This window comes from Calonectris borealis, chromosome 15 (assembly GCF_964195595.1).
Source record: "Calonectris borealis chromosome 15, bCalBor7.hap1.2, whole genome shotgun sequence".
NCBI lineage: Eukaryota > Metazoa > Chordata > Aves > Procellariiformes > Procellariidae > Calonectris > Calonectris borealis.
This window is the reverse complement of record NC_134326.1, coordinates 2,091,468-2,104,746: the sequence shown is the minus strand read 5'-3', so window position 1 is coordinate 2,104,746 and position 13,279 is coordinate 2,091,468. Positions and strand designations below refer to the sequence as shown.

At 60.0% G+C, this 13,279-nt stretch overlaps 1 protein-coding gene across 2 annotated transcripts in view; it reads left to right on the top strand.

Annotated features, from left to right (window-relative positions):
• CXXC5 (CXXC finger protein 5) overlaps positions 1–3,419 on the top strand; it is a 39,496-nt gene extending 36,077 nt beyond the window's left edge. For both annotated transcript variants that reach the window (XM_075163968.1, XM_075163969.1), the window contains exon 3: positions 2,400–3,419. In XM_075163968.1, the coding sequence (XP_075020069.1) occupies positions 2,400–2,444 (45 nt within the window). In that variant the 3' untranslated portion in view covers positions 2,445–3,419. The remainder of the gene's footprint in view (positions 1–2,399) is intronic.
• The last annotated feature ends 9,860 nt before the right edge of the window (positions 3,420–13,279 follow it).

Sequence of the window (13,279 nt, the reverse complement as noted above, 5' to 3'; positions counted from 1 at the left end):
GTCGGAGCAGGCAGCAGCACGTCCCTGCACTGGCCAGGCTCCTCCGGGGTCTGCCAGCCCCAGCAACCTGGGGCAATGCCGTGGGGGCTGGCAGGTCACCCTGGGCTTGTCTCCAGAGCTGTAGGTCACACGAAGGCCATGAATAGTCGGGATTTGACTCAACAGAGCTATCTTCCATCTGGAGAAGCCTTGGTGAAGTGCCTTGGTGCCCCAGCTAGCGCTGGTGTGAGGGTCACTGCCACCCTCATGTAAGTCTTGTGGAGAGAGACTTCTCAACAAGGCCTGTCGTGACAGGACAAGGGGCAACGGTTTTAAACTGGAAGAAGGGAGGGTTAGATTGGACATAAGGAAGACATGTTTTATGATGAGGGTGGTGAGACACTGAAAAGGTCACCCAGAGAAGTTGTGGATGCCCTATCATTGGAAGTGTTCAAGACCAGGTTGGATGGGTCTTTGAGGAACCTGATCTAGTGGAAGATGTCCCTGTGCACGGTGGGGGGGTTGGACTGGGTGGTCTGTGAAGGTCCTTCCAACCCAAATGATTCTGTGATTCTATGATCGTGGGGACGAGGGGGAATCTATCCTGGGCATCCACATTGGAGCCGGTTGTCCATCTTCCTTTAATAATGAAGGGGCAGAGGTGTTTAAGGTGACCTGTATCAGACATCTCCTTCCAGACCCATTGGGAGCCCCCTCTCCCCTTGTACCTCTCTCCTGGGATGATGTATCTGAGTAGGTGGCCCTTGCTGGCGAGTCCGCCATGCTCTGCCTTGGGCGGGATCTAGCATGGGCGGCATGCCATGCCACAGCCCCGTGCATCATTGGCCAGAGGCACTTGTGTCTTCCCCAGATGCCTGATTACATACTGCAGAGGCCTTTGGGGAAGTGGTGATGCCTGCAGCTCATCGACTGTCCCAGCTCAGTTTGCCCGGAGGACCAGACATGGGCTGGGAGCAGGAGAATGTGCAATCTTGTCAGCACCCTAACTGGGCACACCATCTCTTGCCCATTCTCGCCCTTCGCCCCCCCATCCTTGCCCAAGCCCCATGTTTGGGTCATGGTGCCTGTGGAAGTGAGCACGTTGGGGTCCTTCCCTCAGGGGTGGGGGTAGATGCTGCCCTGGTTACTCATTGAGGTTGGTGGGTGTCTTGATCCAAGAGAAGGACCTGATGAGAGCCGGCTGGCTCCTGCATGGTGTTAGGGACCTGAATGTGGTATGGTTTTGACTCTTGGGACAACACATGAGGTGCCCTAGCCCTGCACATGGGCTCAACGCTGGGAGCTGGTGCTGGGGCTGGTTGTCCCCCCCAGAGCCCCGTGGCAGCCCAGCCTGCTGCCCTGCGCCCATCACCGCAGCCTGTGGCTTGTTTCCCATTGGTGTCCCTTGCTTGTTTGGAGATGCAGGAACCGAAGGGCCCTCTTGGTGATTGTCTGGCCCTATCTGCTGGCTAGCATGGCTTGGCCTTGCTTGGGGGCTGTTGGCATTGAGCGATGTGGTCCTTGCATACTCCACCCACGATCTCATGAATGTTGCGCGGACTTCCCACCCCATCCAGCTGGGAAATGTCCCAGCTTCTCCTTCCAGAGGACCGCAGAGCTGTTGGGGCCATTGCCCCACACCAGTTTTCCTGGAGGTGGCTTCAAAGAGATCTTGTCTGTTGTTGGGTGCTTTGTTGCGTGTGGGATTGAGTCTGGTGGGACTCATCCCTCTTCCCCTGTGAGATGCCGAGAGGTCCCTGGTGGTGCCCGGGGCAGCTCTGTTGGGGACAAGGTTGTTCATCGTGGCCATGCGGCAGTGTGGTGATGTCCCCTGTGTCCCAAGCAGCTCCCGGGTCTGGTGGCCTCAAGCCCGGCCAGCTCACTGCCTGCCTCAGTTTCCCCCCAAATGTCCTCCTAAACCCATCTGTTGGCTGGGCTCCTGTCCGCAGGGTGTCCGTCCGTCCGGGCAGGGGAGGTGGGGGCTGGCAGCGAGGGGGCCGCCGTGCCGGGCCATGCCGGCTCACCGCGGCCCGGCCATTGTGCTCACTATCGGCCGGAGGGGAAGTCGGGGGCCGCGCCATTGTGCCGGCTGCGGCGCGGGGATGCGGGAACAATGGCCGAGCTGCTGCGCCGGGTGCCCTGCCGGGGAGGGGGGGGCCGGTGGCGGGGGGACCCCCGTCTCCCTCCGGCCGGCATCCCGGCATTTGCCGGTAGGCTGGAAACCTTGGGATGCGTGGCCGCGTCCTGGGGGTGCTGAGCCCGGGCTGGATCTGCCCCGAGGCCGGTGACCGGGATGCCGGGATGGGGATGGGGGGGGTGCGCGGGTGCACAACCCTGGTGCCGCGCGGCTGTGCCGGACCCGACCTAACGCCTTGTCCCTTCTTCTTCTGTCCCCCCTCCCTGTCTCTCTTCCTTTCCAGAAGGTGATGCTTCCTACAGGAGCCGCGTTCAGATGGTTCCAGTAGGAACGGGAATCCCAAAGCTCTGTCATCCAAGTGCAATGTCACTGCTTGCTTGTGTTGTCTCAGGCAAGGGATTTTTGGCTGAAATGAATGGATGCACCTGTGTCTCTTTAGAACCAAAAATATTTTCTCGCAAATCTCATTCCTGTTTTTATAATTTTTTTTTTTTTTGCGTTCGTTTTAACATCTTCGAGTCCTAGTCAGACATTTAACTGCTTTTCAAATAAAAATAATTAAAAGAAAAAAACAATGGATCTGTAAAGTACCAAGACTTAATAGACAGAGTATGGACAATCAGTTTCTTTCTGTGTTTTGGTGTTGATGTTGTTTATGTGTGAAAGATGCAGTACTTGTGTAGGGAATGTAAATTTACAGTAACCTTTTAAAATCTAGTTACTAATAAGCACTACTGTAATTTAGCACAGTTGTTTAATTGCACCCTCATTTATACTTTTTATTTGATTCTTTCCCATCATACAATAGAGTGGATAGTTTCTAGAATGCCTCAACTTCATGTTTATAAATGAGAATATGTTTAAAGCGATGTAGTATCCCTTTTCCTAGCCATTCACCTATGTAAGTTTAACCCGCAAGAGGTTCGGTATAAAAGGTGGAAGAAAACAATTGCTACACAACTGGCGGTCTTCGAAAAAGGAAAAAAGAATAAAAAAAAAAAAGAAAAAAAAGTCATTGTTAGTTTATTAATATAGAACAAGAAACACTGCGTACAGAAAAACCTCCTAATTGCAACGGTTTACTCCTAGAAGTAATTTTTGTAAACTTACTGAAGTTAAAATCAAAATAAAAATAATATTGCAGGACCTGTGCTGAAGCAGTTATGAAAAGTGATATTTCTCTTCTGTTCAAAACCCCGTCTCTCCAGCTCTCTCTACATCATTAAATTGAAATGCTGTTTGTAATGTTTTAGCGATCCAGGCTGTTTTTGTGAATAAAATGAATGCATGTTTTGTGTCATGATTTCCAGCTTTGTTATTTCTCTCCCACCCCTCTTCCCAGCCGTCCGGGCCCCCCAGTGCCGATGGCGGCCGGTCACCCCTGCCTTCGCCTGCCCGCACGCCCCGTCCCCGCCGCTGCTGCCGGCTGCCGGACGCGGTCCCGCCGGCTGCCGGGGGGACCTCGCCGGTGACGATGCCGGAGCGCGGCGGCGGCCGGCCCAGGCGGGACGGTGGGATGAGCTGAGCTGGAGTTGCCCCGGCTGCTAAATCCGCACGGTTAATCCCGGCAGTGGCTGGGCTAAGCCAGCCCCGGCTCCTCCCGGGGATATTTCCCAGTTGACCTGCCTGGAGTTTTACCGGGTAGCGCAACGCCATTTGTTTTGATAAAACAATATCATTAATGTGCCACGGAGAACCGCGGTGAGGCTCGTTTTGTCGGGACAAGTCCAAAACGAGCTCCCAAAGGTGAGTGAGCTCAGGGTGCTGAGCGTCTGGTGCAGCCGGTGCAGGGATTTCCAGGCTGGCCTCGTGCCGGCACTGGGTCGGTGGGAGCCGTCCGGGATGGAGGGGATGTTGGATGGGCTCGGCCGTGGACAAGCCGGCGGGGTCGCTGCCGGCGCTTGGGGTGCTGTGCTCGGCATCGCGCCGGGCAGGTGGGCTGCGTGCCCCCTTCCAGCCCCTGGGGAGGGTCTCCTGGCCGCGCAGGCAGGGTCATCCCAACCTGGGGGAAGAGGCAGATCTGCCTGGACCTGCCAGCGCCGGCTCTGCCTTGCCGGGAGGAGGTAGCCAGAGCCTTTGTCCCGGCTCCAGCCAGTGTTTGGGCCAGCATCTGTTGACCAGATGTGCGCCCGGAGGAGCGGGGGGGTGACGGCGGTGCGTGGGCTCCATCCCTGCCAGGCAGCGACCTGCCGGGACCGAGCAGAAAGTCCTTGGGGAAAACTGCCCCAAATGCCCTCTCCAGCAGCCTTCCACCTGGCCGCCGCAGCAGCTCCCGGCGGGTTTGGAGACTGGCCCCGGGCACCCAGGTCGCACCGGTGGCTGAGCCGTCACCTGTGGGGATGACTGGAACTCAGGGTGACGGCGATGGAGCTGGGCCAGCGTGGCGAGGGACAAAGCTCAAGGCCTGCGGGGACAGACGGACCCTGCTCGCACCCCAGGAGCACTCCGGTGCGTGCCATGCCCAGCTCGTGCACCGACCGGGGTGGCACTGGCAAGGGGCTGCAGGGAGCTGGTTCCCAGTTCGTGCTGCTTGGGCAACAGCCGAAATCACTTAGCAGGAATGTGGCAGGGGGGGTGTTATGGGAAAAAGGAGTCTGGCTGGTTTTTTACGACTGTGGCTAACGGTTGGGGCTGTGTGAACGCACAGTCCTGACACCTGGGGGGGAGCCAGCCCCTACCCCACGCAGGGAGAGCGTCCTGGGGAGCGGCACGCAGAGCCCCTCCCCAGGGCTTTCCAGCCCCGACCCCCTGCGGGAGCTGCGTGGGGGGGTGCTGCTTCATCCCACCAGCAGCCGGGGCTGGGGACTGCTGGGGCTGCCCCACAGGGCTGTTTCCCCCGGTCTGGCCATGTCACCCACAACAGGGCTGTGCTTGGTGCCGTGTGTGCAGCACGGGGGCTGCCGTTGGCACAGGCTGGTGCGTGGTGAAGCGCCGTCGGGGCAGTTGCAGACGTGGCAAACCCTGCTGTGCCACGCTGCTCGTCTGCTGCCTGCTCCCCAGGGGCAGCAGTGTCCCCAGCTCTGCTTTCCCCCCGGAAAACCACAAGGCACGTCCCCCCCATCACCCCCATGGGCATCACACCGGCACGGCGCATCGTGGCAGCCCAACTGCTCCAAGGAGGCCCTCGGGGGAGGCGCGGGCAGCACCCGGCCGCTCTGGGCAGGGAGCGTGGGGGAGGACGGTGCAGCCCCTGTGCGCAGCGCTGCTGCCTGCACATGCAGGTGGTTCGGGAGCGATGCCCTGCCAGGGCCCCTGCCTTCACTGCCACACCGAGCCCAGCGCTGCCGGCGCCCGCGTGCTCCTCCAGCCAGGGCATCAGCAGGGGAGGTGGGCACTGGCAGGGATCGTGGGCTTTTGCAGGGGCTGTGGGCATTAGCAGGGGAGGTGGGCACTGGCAGGGGAGGGGAGCGATAGCGGGGCACGTGGTGCTTGCAGGGAGGACGTGGGCGTTGGCAGGGGATGAGGAGAGCAGGGGCTTCCCCACAAAGGATGAGGGAAAACGGGTTTGGGAGAAAGGAAGGAGCTAGAGAGGGGGTAGGATTCAAACCCTGCCTCTGAGTGGGATGGGATGGTGGGGTGTGGGGTGGTGGGGAGGTGGGAGATGAGGATGTGGGAGATGGGGTGCTGGGGCTGCGGAGTGGCCCCTCCATCCCACTTCTAGCTCACCCCCATGCTGGGCTGCGTCCGCGCCTCCTGGGGGTGTGTGTAGGTGTTCTGCCCTGTGCTCACCAACGAGCCTTGCCTAACGAGCTCCTGCCCAGGCAGGCAGGACCTCAGGTATCCCCTGCGGGTAAAGCCCACCCTCTCCACCACGCTCAGCCGCAGTGCCGCTGTCAGGCACAGCCCCTGTGCCGGGCTGTCCCCACTGCTGCCCAGCTGTGGATGGGGAAGTGGAACCCAGGGCTGCTGTCTCCAGGGCTGGGTGCCAGGGTGGCCACTGGCAGCCGGGTGGCATGGGGAGCACGGGATAGTGATAATGAGCTTGTCATGGCACTGAGGGAGCACCCTGGGTGCTGCCACAAGGGCTGGCCTGGGGTCGCTCTTAATTAACATCCTCATTAAACAGAGTTAGCAGAAGGGCAACAAAACCTGCCTCTGGCCCTAGGGCGTGCTGTCGCAGAGGGCACAGTCATGTCTGAGCCCCCTTGGTGGCTCCGCGTGGGAAGATGCCAGCAAGCGATGCCAGGAGAGGACGGACCCTGGTGCGGGGCTGGCGCAGCAGCACAGTGGCGATGCTGGCGGTGATTTGCATGGTGGACCTGGCCTGGCTTGGAGAGGACGGCGGTGAGTTGCAGCAGAGCTGGCAGCAGGAGCTGTCCTGTCCTGTCCTGCCACAGGGGCACCCCAGCACCTTGGGGGGTGCCAGGCTCAGCTGCGGGGTGTCACCCGTCCCTCTCCACAGCCGGACCCACCGCTTCCCCTGCGTTGGGTCACAGCCCGGTACGGTGGGCTGGCGGCCGCCTCGTCCTGCCGTCCCCCGGGCTGCAATTAGCAGCCTGACCCCGGGCTGACCCACCCCCCCGGCGCGGGGATGGGGCAGGATGCAGGAAGCGCCGAACAAAATGTGCTTCAGCTGAGCCGGATGGCGGGCTCGCCGCGAGCGCCGCCGGCCAGGCGTGACCTCCCGGCCGGCAGCCTGCTCCCGCTGCCGGGGCCGGCCACGCTCCCCACGGGGGCTCGGAGCTGTGGGGAGGGGGCTGGTGGGACAACGAGGGGCCGGGGTCTTGGCAAAGGGTGCTGCGATATTCTTGGTGGTAGGATGGAAACGGCCACGAGCACCAAGTCCTGGTTGCTGCTAGGTGGTGACCCAGTGGTTCACCCCGAGGGCAAGGGGGTGGTAGTGGGTTGGGGTGGTGGGATCCACTCAGGCTTGCTTGGTAGGGACACTGCGCAGCCCGGGGGGCTGTGGGGCCAAGGCAGGGTCCGGCCAGCCCCCATGCCAGGCGTTAGAGACATCTAGCATCTCCTGCAAGGCTGGGCCATCTGTGGATGCTCCCAGCGTGTCCTGGTGCTGAGCTGACACCAGCTTGGTTGGGGGTTTTGGCAGCCCCACCGCAGCTGGACACGACCGATGCAGGTCTGCCGGTCCCTCATGCAGGTCCCTCACCAGGCATGGGCAGCCATGGGGGATGCCCACCACCGCATGGCTGGCTTTGCTGAGGCTGTCTGAACATCTTCAAGGCTGGAGCCTGGGGCTGCTGGGCCAGCTCGGTTGGGAGCATTCATCTAAATAAACCTCCCCAAGTTCAGCTCCCCGCAGCTGGCCAGGTGGCCTTCCCTGTGTCACACACCTCCTGGGAGCTTTCCGGCCCAATTTTCAGCCCTGGCTGAAGTTCTTCCGAATAGTTGCACAGTTTTCAGATTCAGGCTAAGGATCCCACGTCTCTTTGTAGCTTCTCCACTGGGAATGAGCACGGCGTTGGCTTCTTTCCCCAGAAACTATCCATGCCGAGGTGTGGGACAAGGGGGCAGGAGGTCCCACGAGGACTCTGGGATGCTGTGCTCATCGTCCCAAACCAAGCCTGAAAAGGGCTTTTTTCAGGGAAGAGGAACCATGGGAGATCCTTTATCACCCGAAGGCTTGACATCCACATCACTTCGCCTCTGGGACTTCCAGACCTCCTGACCTACCACCATGAGCTGAGATCTCCCCGTGCCTGAGCAGGGGCAGGAGGATGTTTATCCAGCAGCATCCTTGGAAAGGATCCCGTAGGTGGAAGCTGACACCCATTTCTGCACCCCACCAGCCCACCCTGGGATGAGCTGCGTCCCCAGCAAGGCAAAGCTGCAGCTCCAGCTGGCCAAGCGCCCTGGCTGGCTGCCCTGCTGCAGCTCTGCAGGAGGTTGGGGACTTTGCTGCAGCCATCACTCGGTGGTTTGTGTAGCTGGGGCTGCACAGAAACTGCCCGAGGTCCTCCTGCCCTGGGGACCAGTGTGCCACTGGACCTGGCACCCTACCTGCAGCTCAGCGGTGCTGCCTCCGTGGAGGAAGCCGTCTTGGTCTGGGGTTTCAGCTCCCATCCCTGCACTCCGTAGCGTGAATGACTGCTTGGGGCTTGCTGGTTTTGCTTGCATGGAGGAGGACACCTCTTGCATCCCCAGCTCCTTCAGCCCCAGCAGAGTACCCCAACCTCCAGCACCCCACGGCTGTGGGCAACAAGGACTGTGTAGCCTGGCTGAGCCATGGTGTCCCTCTTTTTAATCAGGAACAATGCCTGATTATTCCTGACGAGCACCGATTCGAGGCGCGCCGCGGCCGCGCTGCTCTTCCAGCCAGCGTCTGCTGGCTGCAAAGCCCACGCCAAGCCGCGGTGGCTCCCACTTAATCGGGGACTCGCTGCTGTGCCAAGGCCGGTTTCAGCACTGCGTCAAGATGTTTTAAGGCCAGAGCAGTGAGGATTTGTGAGAAATAGGTCGGCCTGTGACAGCAGAAGGAGGCTACTCAGTGCAAGACGCTGTGTTATTGGGCAGAGGAGGGAGCGGCTGGCGCGGCATTAGCCTTCAGCCTTTGGGTGACGATGGGTGAATGACAGCAGCTGAGCAGGGTCTTAGCAGAGATGACAGGTACCAGTCCAAGCTGGGGGCTTTGCAGCCTGGAACCTGTCTCCCCCTTGGCCAGATATTGGCGCCAGCAGCCCTGGTGAAGCATCGGTCTGGGGTGTTGTCTCCCCCCACCAACATGCTGCAAGTGGACGTAAGGCTCCAGGTGTCCAACTGGTACCGTGGGGAGTGGGAACACAAGACCAGGCTGCCCTGTCCTTGCTCCCCACAGCCAGTCTTGCAGCCCCCTTGTGCCTCTGATCCAGGGCTGGAACCATGGGGCAGGAAGGATGCCCTGCCCTCTCCTGCCTTGCCTTTGAGACACTTGGGCTGGCTTCTCCTGCAGCTGGCCTGGCTGAACACCGTGTCCCAAACCTTTGAGACACTTGGGCTGGCTTCTCCTGCAGCTGGCCTGGCTGAACACCATGTCCCAGACCTTTGAGACCCTTGGGCTGGTTTCTCCTGCAGCTGGGCTGGCTGGACACTGTGCCCCAAGCCTGTCCCATCACACAGTCCCCTCTCCCTGAGCACAAGCAAGCCTGGGGCAGGTCTACGGGGGTGAAGGAGGTGCTGGCCTATGTGTTGTGGGCAAACCAATGAGCCAAGAAGTGCATAGAGCAGGTTTCACTAAACCCAGGAAGGGTGCAAGAAGCATGGATGAGACCTCCCAAATTATTAAGTTCCTTTTCCTTGATGTGCCAACTGGTGCCACATACTTTCTGGCCTTGCCTGTTCTCCTCCTCCTGGTTGAAGAGAAATGGTGGCCAGGGTGTTTCACAAGGCCACCTTCTGCCATGAGGGTTCCCCATGGACATGAACAAGACAGCAGGACAATCCCTCCCTTTCTTACCCGCATGTGCCGTAACACAGCATCCTTTTGCCCTGGCAGAGGCTTGGGTGACCCTGGGTTTCTGCATCTCCTCACCTGCCCTTGCCATTGCGGGGACACCCTCTTGTCTCGGGGGACATGGGTACAGGTAGGCGGATGATGCCAGTGCCTGCTTACCTTCTGGCCGTGCAGGCTTGGACTGCAGCACTGCAAGTCAACCAAGCCCGCCCCGAGGAGCCGAGGACCAGGGCCTCGATGAGTACATCCCGCTTGACCTTTACAGTCATTCATTTCTGCATTTTATCTCACTTGCTGGCCCTGTTCTTTTTAAAGCTCCATCTGATGTGGGTAATGATACCTCCAGCAGTGGCACGGCCGTGAGCCTCCCCACCTCCGGCAGACTTAGTTTTCCAGCTTCGGGAGTGGACCAGCCAGGAGATCAATGCCCACGAAGGCCTCGCAGGTCCTGCACCTCTCTCCCGCAGAGCTGGATCGTGCTGGACCCCAGCAGCGAGCAGGAGTGCTTGGCACAGCTCGGCACCTCTCAGCTTCCAGAAGCTCCCGCTCATGCGGTGGTGGCATCACCACTGTTGACATCCTTCCACCTTGCCATTGTGGACACAGGTCTCCCACTGCCCGGTGACCTGGGCACCATCTCGGTGGGAGATGCTGCCCCAGCAAGGCTCTGTGCCCTGCCTGGCTGCCTAAGCAAGAGACGCGCTTTGCCCCGCTGCAAGGGCGAGGCCGGTAAAGCCAGAGGCTTTGCTCCAGGTTTTTCCCAGTGCTTTTAACTTGGAGCAGGTGGGGTGAAACCAGCCCGAAGTGTGCTCCCCGCTCCCTGCAGCGAGGCACGGGGTGCAGGCGCTGGGCTCGCACCGAGCCCCAGCCCCTGCCTGCTCTGCCTGGCCTGGAGGGCTCCCACCGGCAGCGCGGTTCGCTGCCTTGCGGTGAGTCCTGACATTTCTCCACCGAGACTGCCGCAGGGGGAGTTATAAATTGGCTTTGCTGCAAGTACGTGCGTGTGTAATGGGGGCTCCCTGCCCCCCCAGCTGCAGTCCACGAAACGCCTGAGCTGGCTGGTGGCCCCCGCCAGCTCTCCGGGAGCCTGGTTCGGCCGCGGTCCCTTGCAGAAGAAGCAGGAGTGTGGCAGGGGGGCCGAGCCGCGGGGCAGCCGAGGAGGCAGTGCCGCTCCTGGGGGCTGGGGGGGACCGAGCTGGGGGAAGGGGCCAGGGCAGGGCAAAACATGAGGGGATGGGGACTGCACAGGGAAAGAGAAAACATTTGGTCCTTTGGGCAGAGGGGCGAGAGAAAAGGGCAGGACAAGAGGCAGGAGAGGTGGGAAAGGGACACAGCGGGGATGGGGGTCCTTGGAGAAAACACAATCTGTTGGGTGCAGGGCACGGTGGAGGTCTTGGTGCCCCCACACCCTACCCGGTCCCCCCACGAGATGGGTCCTTAGGAACCCAGGATACCATAATTAAGCCCCAGCCTGCAAGACGAGCAGCAAGACCGAGCTGGGCCCTCCAGTGTGAGCAATGCAGTGCCTGCCGAGGGCTGAGGGATGCCCGCGGGTGTCTCAGATGATGGGTGCTGACCTGCTCGCACCCTGGGGAGGGTCTGCGACCTGAGTCAGCTCTCCAGCACAGTGCAGAGCTTCCGACTCCGTCCTCCCACCTCCATTTTCTTACGTCTCCAGACAAAGTGACCGTTTATCCGCTTGGATTTCAAGCTGTGTGCACAGCCCCGCGCTCACCCCTTCGGCTGGACATGGGGAGGAAGAGGAATGCAACCAGGCAGGTTTGTGCAAACACAGGCGCTGCGCTGCGTGGTCCCCCTCGGTCTTTAGTCTGGTAAGCAAAATCAGCATCTAATCCAGATCAAACAGGACTTTAGCTCCTGTCAAAGGACTGATCCCCTATTCTGCCCAGGCTGTGGTATTTAAAGGGACATGGCCAGGTTAAGTACAGCTGGAAACAAAGGGTTTGTGAAAATAATCATAATAAAAATAACAACAACAAAAGCTGGGAAGGATTAGCGGGAAGAGAGACTGTAATGAAATATAACTGCCAAAGAAAACTGTGGTTAATGGAGACATCTCCCTGGAGCATTTGAAACCTCAGGTAGTGGAGGAGGAAAGAGATAAGTGAAACCACTCAGAAACCAGCAGCAAAACAGACCAGGCTGTTACTGGATCAGGGCATGATCCCTCTCCTCTCCTCTCCTCTCCTCTCCTCTCCTCTCCTCTCCTCTCCTCTCCTCTCCTCTCCTCTCCTCTCCTCTCCTCTCCTCTCCTCTCCTCTCCTCTCCTCTCCTCTCCTCTCCTCTCCTCCCCATTCTGCAGACCAGCCCCACGAAGGAGCTGGATGCAATGCATAATTTGTTTATTTGATTTCCAGCCTGTGATGGGAGCAGCTCCCAGGCTGCTCCGGGTGCTGGGGAGCAGTGCCGGGGGCACATCCCCCAGGAGCACTGGGATGCCTCCGCGGGCTGGCACAGCCCCGCCATGCCGCAGCCCCCAGATAGGATTTAGCCACCCGACTTCTCCTGACCTTAATAACTGGCGCTGACTTAACTGGGAGTCTGGTGGCTAAATCCTGCGTGAGTCTGGAAGTGTAGGAGTCAGTGTCACAAGTAATTTATTCCACATCTCTCAGCCTCCTAAACTTGGGGAAGCCAGTTCTTAACACAGATCCCAGTGCTGCCACAGCCCTGGTTGAGCAGATCTACAGCAACCTCTCTTTATATCCAGTTTTCTCCTTTTCCCCCTTTCCCTCGCAGCTGCTGGCTTGCCCAGGCTGGAGAGCAAAGCCCCGCTCAGTCCCCTCTCCCAGCCCAGGAACAGGCACCATCTAGACCTGGGCAAAGCCTTCGCTGCCCACAGCACCGCAGAGCATTTTTCTAGCTGTGGAAAAGACCCAGGCCAACCACCTCCAAAGAGGGGAAAGATGCCCAAAAATATGTGACTGGAATAGGTACAGCTCCTACAAGCAAGGTCTGGCTCACATGTGGGTGCTGCACATGGATGCTGCATCCCGGGGATCTTGGTCTTCCTCCATAAATGCTATGGGCCCAATGGGGCATTTCTGCCTCATCCCAAATCGCTGCTCTGGTGTGTTGAGGTTGGAAGACCAGAGGAAACTCTTCAGCCGGGCTCTGCAGTGCCTGGGCTGGGTAAATGCAAAGTGGTAATGCCCACGCAAAGGGAGCCAAGGGTGAGGATGGCAAGGCCATCCTTCTCCACTGGACATGGCGAGTGGCAGCCTTGCCTGAGCCTTTCCTGGGCTTCTGGCCCTGTTCAGAGCCAAAGTGCTGGAGGCAGGCGGGGACCCCCTGGACACAGCCCCCTGGGCAGGGGTGTCCAGCCCCGGCACCCCCGTGCTGCCCAGCTGGGGCAGTGGCCAGCGCCTGGGGGTGCAGCCCCTTGTCCTCGCAGCCGACGGATTTCTCACGTCTGCATCCCTGGCTCCACTCTCCGTTGTGACGCGTGTGGCTGCTACGCCCTGCACGTCTCATTATGGATACGAGACCGAACCAAACCCAATGGCCTGGACCGCTCCCAGGCGTGACCACGCACGGGCGACTCCCTCTCCTTCGGCATCTGCTCGGACGGACTCTGCCAGCAACCTCTGCTGTGCCACGGGGATGCCGAGGGCCGGGGCCGCTGCGGGAGCGTGGGCGCAGGCAGGTAGGAGAGCTCTGCGGGCAGGGGAGCGTGGTGCGGGCAGCAACCGGCAGGAGCTCGCCAGCGGGCTGGCGGTGGAAGGCTGGGGCTGGAGGGAGGGTTTGTCGGCCGG